The sequence below is a fragment of the Acipenser ruthenus genome, chromosome 44, assembly GCF_902713425.1.
Source record: "Acipenser ruthenus chromosome 44, fAciRut3.2 maternal haplotype, whole genome shotgun sequence".
Taxonomy (NCBI): domain Eukaryota; kingdom Metazoa; phylum Chordata; class Actinopteri; order Acipenseriformes; family Acipenseridae; genus Acipenser; species Acipenser ruthenus.
Window position 1 is genome coordinate 90209 of NC_081232.1, and position 15190 is coordinate 105398.

Below are 15190 nucleotides of genomic sequence, written 5' to 3' on the forward strand. Positions count from 1 at the left end.
TGTACCACAAAGATCACAATAAATTAATACATATGAATGTTTCTCACAGTTTTACACCCTAAAAACTATATATATATATATATATATATATATATATATATATATATATATATATATATATATATATATATATAAAGTATTTGTCCTTTACATTGTAAACCAGTTTTCATTCATTAAAACTTAGACAGACAAACAAATAACCAAAATATCGCAGTAGATTTTTAGACCACCGTGTCTGTTTTAACTCGAGTATCCTCTGGATGAGGTTCAGTAACACAGGCTCAGACTTGTGCCCACATGAAAAACATTCCTACACATACCGATCTATGGTTTGAGTGAGATTATACACTGGCACGGAATAATACGTTATCGGCAGGATTCAGTTTGACGTTTTCGGGTTTTATTTTTATTTTGAGCCGATTCTGTTTCCTAACTAAACTCAGAAAAGGCTGCTGATTACACAACAACGTCACTTGTTTCTACCGTCATATCTTGACCAAGTATGATTCTGTTTCACTTAATTTTTATTTTAAACAGACGTAACCAATTACGTTAATTTCTTATCTCTGATCCCAATTGCTTTTCATTCTCACAGTCGCCTAGTTTCTCATTGTGCTGTTGTTATTTTCACTCGTCTCACAGCTCTCGACAGATTTTCTTTTCAGCATGCAACACGCAGTACAGAGCGCACACTGATAGCAAGTCCATACTTAAAATCCCCTTTGGTTTGCAGAAAAAAAGTTATACCCAGTCTCTAGTATTTTTTAAAATGTATTTATTAGGATGCAGAGGCAGCTTAAATACTAATTAACATTTAAAGGGAGGTAGAGATTGGGAATATAAAAAGTTCAATCCCTGTTATATGAAGAGTCACCAGCATGCCATGCAGAGGTATATGTGGTACATATCAGTGAATCGACAACAACATAATCCAGGGGGTTGCAATATCTGTATTTAAATACATTATACAGTGATGGCAAATAACAATTTCTTCATTGTAAGGAGTTCTGCAAGATGGTATTCTTGGCTGTCATCATTACAGAAACATGTTTTGGGGTAAAATGGAAAACAATTGTCCCACACAGTCATTCTGCATTGCTAGTAATGATCTATTCAGGGATACCAAGATATTTAGTGAGCAAGGGGCAAGAGTGTGAGAAACTAGGTCATAAATACACTACCGCAAGTCATTATACATTCCAAAACAAAATGGGGCACCACAGCACTTGTGAGATTGCTTGAACATTAAAACCTTTGCCAATTTAACACAAGGAGATGATAAGCTATTTATTTAGGAATACCAATAATTATATATATATATCAGACAATCAGGGATCAGAAGACAAGATCATTTTGACAAAGGGATCTAAAAGTCCAGTTGCATCTCAGGGTCTTACATACTCTCCGCTTCCACTAGACTGAGTCATCTTGTGATGGAGGCACAGTGCTACTGTTCCTAGTGAAGTGTCTGGATACTGTGAGCTTTTACAACTGGGAGTGAAAAATAACATCTCTCTTATTGAGCGCAGTGAGTCGACTGCTCCCCTGTGTGAACCCGAAGGTGTAACATCAGATTTCCTGCCCGAGTGAATCTCTTCCCACAGTAATCACAGCTATATGGCTTTTCTCCTGTGTGAATTCGCTGGTGGGATTTAAGGTGGGATATTTGTTTGAAACTCTTCTCACACTCTGTGCAGCTATACGGCTTCTCTCCTGTGTGAATTCGCTGGTGTCTTTTCAGGTCTGCAGACACAATGAAACTCTTCCCACAGTCATCACAATGATACTGTTTCTCTCCTGTGTGAATTCGCTGGTGGGCTTTAAGGTGGGATAGTTGTTTGAAACGCTTCTCACACTCGGTGCAGCGATACGGTTTCTCTCCTGTGTGAGATCTCTGGTGTATCTTGAGTTCTTCTGCTGTATTGAAATCCTTTGCGCAGTCAGTGCAGCGATACAGCTTCCCTCCTGTGTGCATTCGCTGATGCAATGTAAGGGTTCCTAACTGAGAGAAACTCTTCTCACCTCCATTATAGTGATACAGCTTCTTTCCATAGTGAATTTGCTGGTGTGTTTTAAGATGGTGTAACTTCTCTCCTGTGTGAAAGCGACGGTGTCTTTTCAGATCTGTAGAGGTATTGAAACTCTTTCCACATTCAGTGCAGCAGTACGGTCTTTCTCCTGTGTGAATTCGATGGTGTCTTTTCAGCTCTGTAGATGTACTGAGACTCTTCCCATATACAGTGCAGACATGCAGTTTCTCTCCTGTATGAATTTGCTGTCGTCTTTCAAAGTGGTCAGAACCCCCCTCTTCAATGGGGTCAGATTCAAGTTCAAGAACCTCCTCTTTAATGATGACCGGTTCAATTCCAGGGATCTCTTCATTAATGTGGACAGGATCTAGTGCAGGTTTCTGCTCCTCCCCTTCAATAGATGTCAGCTCTGTATCCTGCTCTGGACTCCTGCACCATTCCTGGTCAAAGAGCTCCTCTTGAATGGGAACTGATTCTGCCTTCAACCCTTCCTCAGCATGAGGGAGAGCATTTCTCTCTGCAGGACCTGTGTCAGAGAGAAGAGTGAAACACTGTAAAATCTACATCATAAACTGGGTTCATTCTAGATTGCACATCCAGTAACCTGTCATTATAATGTGAGGAGTGTTGAATTGGCCCCTCAGATGCTGAGCTGTCACTCTTGCACAAACTATTTTGGTTGAAAATGAAGAACAATCGTGACACACAGTCATTCCTCATTGGTAGTAAATTGATAATATTTGGGGTAACACTGCACCAGTGGGACGGATTTGTAATTGATTTTTTTTTGTATATATAGTACACTCTCGCTATAATGAACCTGTTGGGGTCCAAGCCTTTTTTTCGTTATATCGAAGGGTTTGTTATAGCGAAAGGACAATCTGAATGAACGACAAACTGTTGGAGTAAGTGAAGGAGATGATATTGTGAATACAAGTAGAATTACATGTACCTGTTCGTTTCATGCATGCAGTATTCTGGCTTTGCTTTATCCTGTTCATTAAAGAATTAAAACGCAGTACAGAAAGCACACATTTCAAATTGAAGCTGAACATTTATTCAAAATCAATCTGACACGAAAGGGAACCAAATCTTAATCCAACACGCAAGAATTCCAAACTTATCTTTTATTCCAAATAATTCCAACATGAAAAGTTTGACATGAAAAGTTCATCAGATCCTCAAGTTTAGTTTTTTTCTTTAATGAAGTTTGCTTTGCCGCATCCTTGCTTAAGTCAAAAAAGTGCTTGACAACCTACATTCACGACAGAGGCATGCGTATTTGAAGTGGAGGCAATTAACTACTGAAGATATTTAGTGAGCAAGTTGCCTGAGTGACGGGAACTAGACAATAAAACATTGTGTGCCACCACTGCAATTGTGAGATGGCTTGACCGTTACATTCTTCAATTAGCAATTAAGGGGCAATAGTCTGTTTTTGTTTTTTTCTCAACTTTCCTCCCTCCTTGTTAACGTTGTGTTAACAGAACAGTTGATCGATTGAAATATGATCTTCTTACCTTTCAGTGCTCTTCTCCACCCCGCTGTGCTTGTGTGGTCTCTCTGTTCAGAGTCATCACCTCGCATCAGCAGGTCCTGCTCGGAATAGCTTCCATCCTCCTGGATTAAAACCCGGGAGTTTTTCAGTGCGGTGTGGACTGCAGGCACCGGATCCCTGACTGGCTGAACTGGAAGAGTGGAGAAATCCCGCGCCGGCAGCCCCTGAGCAATAATACTGTCGCTCCCGTGGTATTGTGTTTCAGTGTTTGTGAGAGATTGGGTGAAGTTTTTCTCGGCAGTGTTCGTGTATTCTCGTTCGCTTACGGCTTTCAACCCGTTCTCCGCTATTTCCAATCGCAATCTCACGCTTTCAAATTCTTGGTCTCTTTCGTCCAGTCTGAGATTGAAAACTGCACATTTACTGTCCACGAACTTTGCTAACGCAGACATGACGCTCAGCACAGCCGCTTTCACTGCAGGCTCGATAGCAGAGGCGAGTTCTTCCTCAAGGAGAGACGCGGAGGATGCGCAGATATCCATCTCTTCTTTCATTTCACAGACGCGTCTCACTCTCGCCTCTTCCATTAATACAAACACAGCGGCTTTTCTTATGCTCTGGGGAAGACTGTCTATACTGGAAACCTCGCAGTCTGCTGTTATCTTTACAGAACTATCAGCGATCGTCTTGAACACTCGCTGTTGTTGATCACACTAAGCACAGCATGTGAACGAGTTCAGCTCTAAACTGCGGTAGCCATGTTTCTCCTCCCAGACACAGGGACTGTGTACTTCCGTGTTATTATTACAGACGCTGTAACATTGTAGCAGCCTGTCTGTTACAGCGCTGGCGCCGCCTACCGAATACCTCCCACAGGTACCATATAAACCTACAGGCTTGTGTTATTAATGAAATTCACACTAAATACAATCAATTCACATTAAAACGAACTCGGATTAAACGGGACAGTTTCGAGACAAAGCGTAGTTACCTTGGGTAGGGGAGACTGGAGACAGTTGTAACACGGGACGGTTGTAACACCTTGAATTTCTCCAGTCAGAAGCAAGCTAGAGTACCATCACCCTGAGATCTACAAAAATCGATTTGACCTAGTAGCGTACATTTTCCCCCCAATGTTCTTTTTGTGATACAGTATATACCTGTATTATTATTATTATTATTATTATTATTATTATTATTATTATTATTATTATTGATTTCTTAGCAGACTTACAATTGTTACAATATATCACATTATTACATTATTTTTTGCAGTATATCCAGTTTATGGATCTAGGTGTTTAGCATTCTCATCCCTGATCTCTGTATTTATTATTGACACGATTGATTGCTCTTAGTTTTGTTGTATCTTGCTGGAATCTGGGGTTTAGTAATGACTCCCTGGGTTGGGGCCAGTTGTAACACGTGTTACAGTTGACTCCATACACCAATAGCTGAACTATATTTGGGCACATACATCTTGCACTGAATGAAACAAAATGTTATTTTTATTTTATTTTTTATTTGATGAGACCAAATGTGGTAGGTCCAGGGAAAAAAATAAATAAATAAATTAAATTGTCCAGAACTGTCAGCGGATACATTCTTTAAAAATAAAATGAACAACAATTGTAATTGTACAGTTCTGAAATTGGTGACGAATAAAAAAAATAATAACTGAGCGTTTGCGTGATTCGTAATTTTATTGGATGCAGAGCTCCAGGAAAAAAGACAGGGAGGATGTGATGTACTATACAGGGCGTGGTTATTGAAGACAGGGAGGATGTGATGTACTATACAGGATTATTGAAGACAGGGAGGATGTGATGTACTATACAGGGCGTGGTTATTGAAGACAGGGAGGATGTGATGTACTACACAGGGCGTGGTTATTGAAGACAGGGAGGATGTGATGTACTACACAGGGCGTGGTTATTGAAGACGGGGAGGATGTGATGTACTACACAGGGCGTGGTTATTGAAGACAGGGAGGATGTGATGTACTATACAGGATTATTGAAGACAGGGAGGATGTGATGTACTATACAGGGCGTGGTTATTGAAGACAGGGAGGATGTGATGTACTACACAGGGCGTGGTTATTGAAGACAGGGAGGATGTGATGTACTACACAGGGCGTGGTTATTGAAGACAGGGAGGATGTGATGTACTACACAGGGTGTGGTTATTGAAGACAGGGAGGATGTGATGTACTACACAGGGCGTGGTTATTGAAGACAGGGAGGATGTGATGTACTACACAGGGCGTGGTTATTGAAGACAGGGAGGATGTGATGTACTACACAGGGCGTGGTTATTGAAGACAGGGAGGATGTGATGTACTATACAGGGCGTGGTTATTGAAGACAGGGAGGATGTGATGTACTACACAGGGCGTGGTTATTGAAGACAGGGAGGATGTGATGTACTACACAGGGTGTGGTTATTGAAGACGGGGAGGATGTGATGTACTACACAGGGCGTGGTTATTGAAGACGGGGAGGATGTGATGTACTACACAGGGCGTGGTTATTGAAGACAGGGAGGATGTGATGTACTACACAGGGCGTGGTTATTGAAGACGGGGAGGATGTGATGTACTACACAGGGCGTGGTTATTGAAGACAGGGAGGATGTGATGTACTACACAGGGCGTGGTTATTGAAGACAGGGAGGATGTGATGTACTACACAGGGCGTGGTTATTGAAGACAGGGAGGATGTGATGTACTATACAGGATTATTGAAGACAGGGAGGATGTGATGTACTACACAGGGCGTGGTTATTGAAGACAGGGAGGATGTGATGTACTATACAGGATTATTGAAGACAGGGAGGATGTGATGTACTACACAGGGCGTGGTTATTGAAGACAGGGAGGATGTGATGTACTATACAGGATTATTGAAGACAGGGAGGATGTGATGTACTACACAGGGCGTGGTTATTGAAGACAGGGAGGATGTGATGTACTATACAGGATTATTGAAGACAGGGAGGATGTGATGTACTACACAGGGCGTGGTTATTGAAGACAGGGAGGATGTGATGTACTACACAGGGCGTGGTTATTGAAGACAGGGAGGATGTGATGTACTATACAGGATTATTGAAGACAGGGAGGATGTGATGTACTACACAGGGCGTGGTTATTGAAGACAGGGAGGATGTGATGTACTATACAGGATTATTGAAGACAGGGAGGATGTGATGTACTACACAGGGCGTGGTTATTGAAGACAGGGAGGATGTGATGTACTATACAGGATTATTGAAGACAGGGAGGATGTGATGTACTACACAGGGCGTGGTTATTGAAGACAGGGAGGATGTGATGTACTATACAGGATTATTGAAGACAGGGAGGATGTGATGTACTACACAGGGCGTGGTTATTGAAGACAGGGAGGATGTGATGTACTACACAGGGCGTGGTTATTGAAGACAGGGAGGATGTGATGTACTACACAGGGCGTGGTTATTGAAGACGGGGAGGATGTGATGTACTACACAGGGCGTGGTTATTGAAGACAGGGAGGATGTGATGTACTATACAGGATTATTGAAGACAGGGAGGATGTGATGTACTATACAGGGCGTGGTTATTGAAGACAGGGAGGATGTGATGTACTACACAGGGCGTGGTTATTGAAGACAGGGAGGATGTGATGTACTATACAGGATTATTGAAGACAGGGAGGATGTGATGTACTACACAGGGCGTGGTTATTGAAGACAGGGAGGATGTGATGTACTATACAGGATTATTGAAGACAGGGAGGATGTGATGTACTACACAGGGCGTGGTTATTGAAGACGGGGAGGATGTGATGTACTATACAGGATTATTGAAGACAGGGAGGATGTGATGTACTACACAGGGCGTGGTTATTGAAGACAGGGAGGATGTGATGTACTATACAGGATTATTGAAGACAGGGAGGATGTGATGTACTACACAGGGCGTGGTTATTGAAGACAGGGAGGATGTGATGTACTATACAGGATTATTGAAGACAGGGAGGATGTGATGTACTACACAGGGTGTGGTTATTGAAGACAGGGAGGATGTGATGTACTATACAGGATTATTGAAGACAGGGAGGATGTGATGTACTACACAGGGCGTGGTTATTGAAGACAGGGAGGATGTGATGTACTATACAGGATTATTGAAGACAGGGAGGATGTGAAGTACTATACAGGGCGTGGTTATTGAAGACAGGGAGGATGTGATGTACTACACAGGGCGTGGTTATTGAAGACAGGGAGGATGTGATGTACTACACAGGGCGTGGTTATTGAAGACAGGGAGGATGTGATGTACTATACAGGGCGTGGTTATTGAAGACAGGGAGGATGTGATGTACTATACAGGGCGTGGTTATTGAAGACAGGGAGGATGTGATGTATTATACAGGATGTTGGTTATTGAAGACAGGGAGGATGTGATGTACTATACAGGATGTTGGTGATTGAAGTACTATGCTGGTGATGACCTCATAATAGAAAACGAACATGCACGATAAAAAGAACTAACCCACCAAAGACAGTGGGTGCGTTAAGTGAGGTATATATTAATACATAACATGGTAAAAATTACTGTCTTCGAATTTTTATCATTTAATTATTTCATTTTTCTAAATTTAGCACTATTTTATAGTTATTAATGAATTATTTGTAGTAGTATTAATATTATTAATTTTCAGATCGATCCGAGCTCAGTGAGGTACCGGGATCAGGGCACAGTAACTTCACACAGCAATATACTTTTTTATTTATCTCTTTATATAGTGTATGGAGTTTTGGATGATTTAAAATGTAGCATATTAATTTATACTATAACAGCCTACAGTGAGGCTATGTTAGGAGATCATCACAGAGTAGCCCACCATCATGGTTTAAGAAATTCATATTAAATCAGTAGAAATAGGTAATAATCAATTGGGTATATTAAATGAAAGGAATAATTTGCTGAGGGAATTTACCCACATTTTGAAGGATAACCTTATGAAGTAAGGGTGGGTTTTGTGGATTTATTTTATAATTATAATAATATTAATAATAATAATAATAATAATAATAGTAGCACAACAGATACAAACAAAAGCCAGGCAGTCTTCCCAGCGACAGTGTGTGGAAGCGACAGCGTGGCAGAAGTACAGTCGTGGAAAAGTACAGAGCAGTTAGAAGCAGTTTGAAAGCAGGTTGACAGCTGCAGAAGCTAAACTAAACTTCAAAAAAAAAAAAAATAACATGGTCTTCAAGCCAGTAGTCTGCAACACCTGCATGATGTGGGAAACCCAGCAGAGCTCAACCAAGTGTGTGTAAAGTGCTGCACGATCCAGGACTTGCTTAAACTAGTAAGTATGCTAGAAATGGAGCTGCAGGAAATGAGACAGCAACAGGAGCTTGAGGAGCTGACACACCCACAATTCATGGAAGTCTGCACCCCTAGCAGACTGAAAGCCACCAGGGAGATGGAAGAGAGTCGAAACAGCTGGGTTCAGATAGGCAGAAGCAGGGAAAAAAAGAAACTTAGTCAAACACAACCACTAGAAATCAAAACATCCAACAAATTTGAGCCACATCAAAAGAACGAAATGAACAACACCCAGGACCTTATAAACAGTGCTGGCCAGGCAGCAAAAAGAAGGGAGGTCATGATTGTTGGGGACTCCATATTGAGAAACACAGCAAGTTCAGTTTGCAGTTTGGACCCCCTTACTACAACAGTGTGCTGCCTTCCAGGAGCCTCTGTCACACACATCACTGAGAACGTGGACAGGCTCCTAGAACGAACAGGAGACGACCCGGTAGTAGTCATCCACATCGGTACAAACAACATTGGAAGAGACAGGCCAAGATCCCTGCAAAACAAATTCAGAGCTAGGAAGGAAATTAAAAGACAAGACCAAAACTGTGGTATTTTCTGGGATACTGCCGGCACCTTGCAAAGGACCATATGGACAGCTGGAAATACATAATCAAAATGCATGGCTGAAATCATGGTGCACACAGGAAGGCTTCATCTTTCTTGAACATTGGAGCACATTCTACAACAAGGACTATCTATACAGGTGGGACGGACTGCACTTAAACAGAAAGGGAACCAATCTACCCAGAGAAAGGATCCTTGAGGAGGTCCAGAAGCATTTAAACTAGAAAGGAAGGGGGGAGAAAACAAAAAAAACAGGAGACCACATCAAAACAAGGGCAACAACTCAGGTAAGACAGCCATTAAATGTATTTATCTAAAAGCTATAAGTCTCAGAAACAAAATGTTAGAACTTGAAGCTACTGCTCAAACAAATAACTACGATGTGATAGGTGTTACAGAAACTTGGTGGTCTGAGAGTGATGGAGACGAATATAATCTTCGTGGGTACACACTGTATAGGAAAGACAGGCAGGACAGAAGAGGCAGAGGGGTAGCGCTATGCATAAGAAATAGTCTTGAAGCCCAGGTGTTAAATCTGAACAAAACAACGCCGAATCAATATGGGTCAGAATAATGGACAAAAATTCAAAGGGCATTATAATAGGAACATGCTATAGACAGCCAAATTCAGACACTGAGCAAAATAATCTGTTATACAATGACATTAGAAATGTGTGTAGAAAAGGAGAAGCCATACTAATGGGGGATTTCAACTTCCCCCATAGAAAATAGGAAAACCCGGTGGGGAGCACGATGGATGAAATTGAAATGGTGGAAATGACAAATGACAATTTGTCAAGGCACCGACTAGAGGGGAGGCATGCCTTGATTTAGTCTTTTCAAATAACGAAGACAGAATAACTAAAACAGAGGTCAGAGAGCCTTGGCAAACTAAGACCACAACATGGTCTTCATTTGAAGTGATTTTTAAAACCCCCAAAATAATGACTAAAGCTAAGGTTTACAATTTTAGAAAAGCAAACTACGAAGGTATGAAACAGAGACTAACAGAAGCAGATTGGAGTAAAATAGAGAAAACATCCACAAAAAAGGATGGCTGTTTTTTTTAAATGTAGTACTAGAGGCGCAAAACAATTACATCCCAAAAGTAGACAAATCTAAATCTAAAACATGATTCAAACATTCAAAATTCCTAAAAGGCATTGACAATGTCAGCCCAGGGGACTTTATCAACCTGAAAAAAGAAACAAATACCAGGGGTCACAAATGGAGATTAGATAAAGGGGCATTCAGAACAGAAAATAGGAGGCACTTTTTTACAGAGAGAATTGTGAGGGTCTGAAACCAACTCCCCAGTAATGTTGTTGAAGCTGACACCCTGGGATCCTTCAAGCTGCTTGATGAGATTCTGAGATCAATAAGCTACTAACAACTAAACGAGCAAGATGGGCCAAATGGCCTCCTCTTGTTTGCAAATTTTCTTCTGTTCTTGTGTTTTAAAATGAAGAACAATTGTCCCACACAGTCATTCTGCATTGCTAGTAATGATCTATTCAGGGATACCAAGATATTTAGTGAGCAAGGGGAAAGAGTCTGAAAAACTAGGTCATAAAAGCCCAAACACAAGTCATTATATATTCCTAAACAAAATGGGCACCACAGCACTCCTGAGACTGCGTGAACATTAAAACATGTTGGTAGTTTTTAATAAGATGATTAGCTATTAATTCAGGAATACTACAAAAAAAACATTAAAATAGTATTTAATGGGGCTTTTATTTGAGTGATTGAGCCTTCTTATCTCTGAAGTGTTGAATGACAGGAATCTGACAAACAGGCTCTGTAAGTATGAATTAAATGAAGTTAGTATTCTTAACTATAATATAATATACATTCATGCAAAAAATCATACAAGTAATTTCCAGGATTTACATTTTACTAACTTAGACAATTGAGGGTCAAAAAACAGGTTCATTTTGACAATGGTATAAAAAAGACCAATTGCATCTCAGGGTCTTATATACTCTCCACTTCCACTAGACTGAGTCATCTTGTGATGGAGGCACAGTGCTACTGTTCCTAGTGAAGTGTCTGGATACTGTGTGCTTTTACAACTGGGAGTGGAAAATAAAATCTCTCTTATTGAGCTCACTGAGTCGACTGCTCCCCTGTGTGAACTCGAAGGTGTGACATCAGATTTCCTGCCTGAGTGAATCTCTTCCCACAGTGATTACAGCTATATGGCTTTTCTCCTGTGTGAACTCGCTGGTGGGCTTTAAGGTGGGATATTTGATTGAAACTCTTCTCACAATCAGTGCAGCTATAAGGTTTCTCTCCTGTGTGAATTCGTTGGTGTCTTTTCAGGTCAGTAGACAGAGTGAATCTCTTCCCACAGTAATCACAGCTATACGGTTTCTCTCCCGTGTGAATTCGCTGGTGGGATTTAAGGCGGGATACTTGTTTGAAACTCTTCTCACACTCAGTGCAGCGATACGGTTTCTCTCCTGTGTGAGATCTCTGGTGTATTTTGAGTTCTTCTGCTGTATTGAAATCCTTTGCACAGTAAGTGCAATGATACAGCTTCCCTCCTGTGTGCATTCGCTGATGCAGTGTCCGGGTTCCTAGCTGAGAGAAACGTTTCTCAGACCCACTAGAGTGAAACAGCTTCTTTCGATGGTGAATTTGCTGGTGTGTTTTAAGATGGTGTAACTTCTCTCCTGTGTGAAAGCGATGGTGTCTTTTCAGTTCTGTAGAGGTATTGAAACTCTGTCCACATTCAGTGCAGCAGTACGGTCTTTCTCCTGTGTGAATTCGGTGGTGTCTTTTCAGCTCTGTTGATGTACAGAGACTCTTCCCATACACAGTGCAGAGATGCAGTTTCTCTCCTGTGTGAATTTGCTGCTGTCTTTCAAAGTGGTCAGAACCCCCCTCTTCAATGGGGTCAGATTCAAGTTCAAGAACCTCCTCTTTAATGATGACCGGTTCAATTCCAGGGATCTCTTCATTAATGTGGACAGGATCTAGTGCAGGTTTCTCCTCCTCCCCTTCAATAGATGTCAGCTCTGTAGCCTGCTCTGGACTCCTGCACCATTCCTGGTCAAAGAGCTCCTCTTGAATGGGAACTGATTCTGCCTTCGACCCTTCCTCAGCATGAGGGAGAGCATTTCTCTCTGCAGGACCTGTGTCAGAGAGAAGAGTGAAACACTGTAAAATCTACATCATAAACTGGGTTCATTCTAGATTGCACATCCAGTAACCTGTCATAATAATGTGAGGAGTGCGACCCTCAGTGTGTTCTGGTGTATCCTGAGATGTATTTTGCTGATAACACAATATCACAGAACTGAAATGTTACTAAAATAAAATCATATGTCAGGTCCTGCCACAAAATCTAGGTGTTCAGCACAATAGCATTTCACTCAGAAATGTGTTTTCCTTGTTATCTACTAACATGCCTTTGTCATCAGAAACAGCTTCACGTGTTTTACTTGCTGCTACTAAAAAGCTCTTCCTAGGCGATGTTAACACCACTAGTGTCATCTCCTTGTCTTACACAAGAATGTGTGAGTAAGTGTTGCCTCTAAACAATATCCCATTATTGTATTACTAACTTAAGCAATTACTAAGAGCATTACAGTTGTGTGTACTGAGTCTTAATTAGATGCAATACCATTCAATCATTTGATTAGCATGTTTTACCTGGAGTACCGAGTGCAAGTGAAGCAGTATTATATTGACAAGAGAGAAGCGCCAACAGCATACAGGCAGCAGTCTGGACAGCGTTGCTTGTTTCCAGCTTTTAGAAAGATCCGAGGGTGTCAGCTTCAACAACATTACTGGGGAGTTGGTTCCAGACCCTCACAATTCTCTGTGTAAAAAAGTGCTTCCTATTTTCTGTTCTGAATGCCCCTTTATCTAACCTCCATTTGTGACCCCTGGTCCTTGTTTCTTTTTTCAGGTTGAAAAAGTCCCCTGGGTCGACATTGTCTATACCTTTTAGGATTTTGAATGCTTGAATCAGATCACCACGTAGTCTTCTTTGTTCAAGACTGAATAGATTCAATTCTTTTAGCCTGTCTGCATACGACATGCATTTTAAACCCGGGATAATTCTGGTCGCTCTTCTTTGCACTCTTTCTAGAGCAGCAATATTCTTTTGTGAGCAGGAAGGGGAAAGGTACTTTGAGGACTGGTCAAGCTTCACCTGCTCTGAGCAGCTGCAGCAACCAGTGTATGTAATGGCAGAGACCCCAGATACCTCTGAAGTGGACAGCTGACATGCTTCGACATTACACTTGGCAGCTGGGCATTAGTTTAGCATTGTCGAGGATGTACATTTTTTGTAATTATTAAGTTTTAATGCTAGTGTTTTTATATAACATTGCTATTGTATTTGGAAAATAAATGTTTTCATGTTATTTTCAAGTCTTTAAATAAAGAAATGTGTCCCAGAATTAGTACTGTAGATTAACACTTCAAAAAAGATGTATATACATATAAGAACATATTAAACATTTTAGGGAAACAACCACATTTAAGAACATAACAAATTGAAGAACGCTGTCCAGCAGTTTATCCCATTCCTGAAGAAAGCAGTGCGGCTATATTAAATATCTGCTTACCTTCCACTGTGTGTCTCCATTCCGCTGTCCTCGTGTGGACCAATCTGTGCTCTTCCTGCTGCAGCTCGGGGACGTGAAGGACATCCATGTCAACCCCGCAGTATTGCTCATTGGTGTTCGTAAGAGATTGGGTGAAGTTCTTATCGCCAGTGTTCGTGTATTCTCGTTCGCTTACGGCTTTCAACTCGCTCTCCGCTATTTCCAATCGCAATCTCACGCTTTCGAATTCTTGATCTCTTTCGTCCAGTCTGAGATTGAAAACTGCACATTTACTGTCCACGAACTTTGCTAACGCAGACATGACGCTCAGCACAGCCGCTTTCACTGCAGGCTCGATAGCAGAGGCGAGTTCTTCCTCAAGGAGAGACGCGGAGGATGCGCAGATATCCATCTCTTCTTTCATTTCACAGACGCGTCTCACTCTCGCCTCTTCCATTAATACAAACACAGCGGCTTTTCTTATGCTCCGGGGAAGACTGTCTATACTGGAAACCTCGCAGTCTGCTGTTATCTTTACAGAACTATCAGCGATCGTGTTGAACACGAATAGTTGTTGATCACACTAAGCACAGCATGTGAACGAGTTCAGCTCTAAACTACGGTAGCCATGTTTCTCCACCCAGACACAGGGACTGCGTACTTCCGTGTTATTATTACAGACGCTGTAACATTGTAGCAGCCTGTCTGTTACAGCGCTGGCGCCGCCTACCGAATACCTCCCACAGGTACCATATAAACCTACAGGCTTATGTTATTGATGAAATTCACGCTAAATACAATCAATTCCCGTTAAAACAAACTCAGATTAAACCGGCTAGTATCCAAACAAAACTTATGTACATTGCGTAACAATTTGTTTGTTTGTATTTCTTCCGTAATGTACATTTTAATCTTAATATAGAACATATACAATCCATATTATTGTAATGTGCGGAGCTAAGGTTATAATTTCGTGTTGTTCTGGTTGCCATGGTTCTAGTGTACCTGTATTGCTGGACAGAGCTGTGGACTCTGGTTGGGTGCTAAGCGTCGATTTAAATAAAAGAAAGGATTTAAGACGGAACCCGCGTCTCTGTTTTCTGCCTCCTGCGAAACGATACAATACGTACACACAATTAGAAAGCGTGCAGGTCAGGAT

At 41.3% G+C, this 15190-nt stretch overlaps 2 protein-coding genes across 2 annotated transcripts; both read right to left on the bottom strand.

Annotated features, from left to right (window-relative positions):
- Positions 1–552: 552 nt before the first annotated feature.
- LOC117398863 (zinc finger protein 383-like) lies at positions 553–4413 on the bottom strand. Its single transcript, XM_033997955.3, has 2 exons — positions 3551–4413; positions 553–2556 (listed from the first exon to the last, which is right to left on the bottom strand). The coding sequence occupies exons 1-2, from the start codon at positions 4113–4115 to the stop codon at positions 1517–1519; spliced, it is 1605 nt and encodes a 534-aa protein (XP_033853846.3). The 5' UTR covers positions 4116–4413; the 3' UTR covers positions 553–1516.
- A 6774-nt stretch (positions 4414–11187) lies between these two features.
- Positions 11188–14753, bottom strand: LOC117398870 (zinc finger protein 180-like). Its single transcript, XM_033997964.2, has 2 exons — positions 14053–14753; positions 11188–12609 (listed from the first exon to the last, which is right to left on the bottom strand). The coding sequence occupies exons 1-2, from the start codon at positions 14486–14488 to the stop codon at positions 11579–11581; spliced, it is 1467 nt and encodes a 488-aa protein (XP_033853855.1). The 5' UTR covers positions 14489–14753; the 3' UTR covers positions 11188–11578.
- Positions 14754–15190: the final 437 nt, after the last annotated feature.

Bases quoted from the DNA above. Each gene is read 5' to 3' on its own strand.
- LOC117398863 (XM_033997955.3), bottom strand. From the start codon at position 4,115: ATGGAAGAGGCGAGAGTGAGACGCGTCTGTGAAATGAAAGAAGAGATG. The intron at 2,557-3,550 runs GTAAGAAGATCA...TCTCTGACACAG, and splicing joins GTGGAGAAGAGCACTGAAAG to GTCCTGCAGAGAGAAATGCT.
- LOC117398870 (XM_033997964.2), bottom strand. From the start codon at position 14,488: ATGGAAGAGGCGAGAGTGAGACGCGTCTGTGAAATGAAAGAAGAGATG. The intron at 12,610-14,052 runs GTAAGCAGATAT...TCTCTGACACAG, and splicing joins ATGGAGACACACAGTGGAAG to GTCCTGCAGAGAGAAATGCT.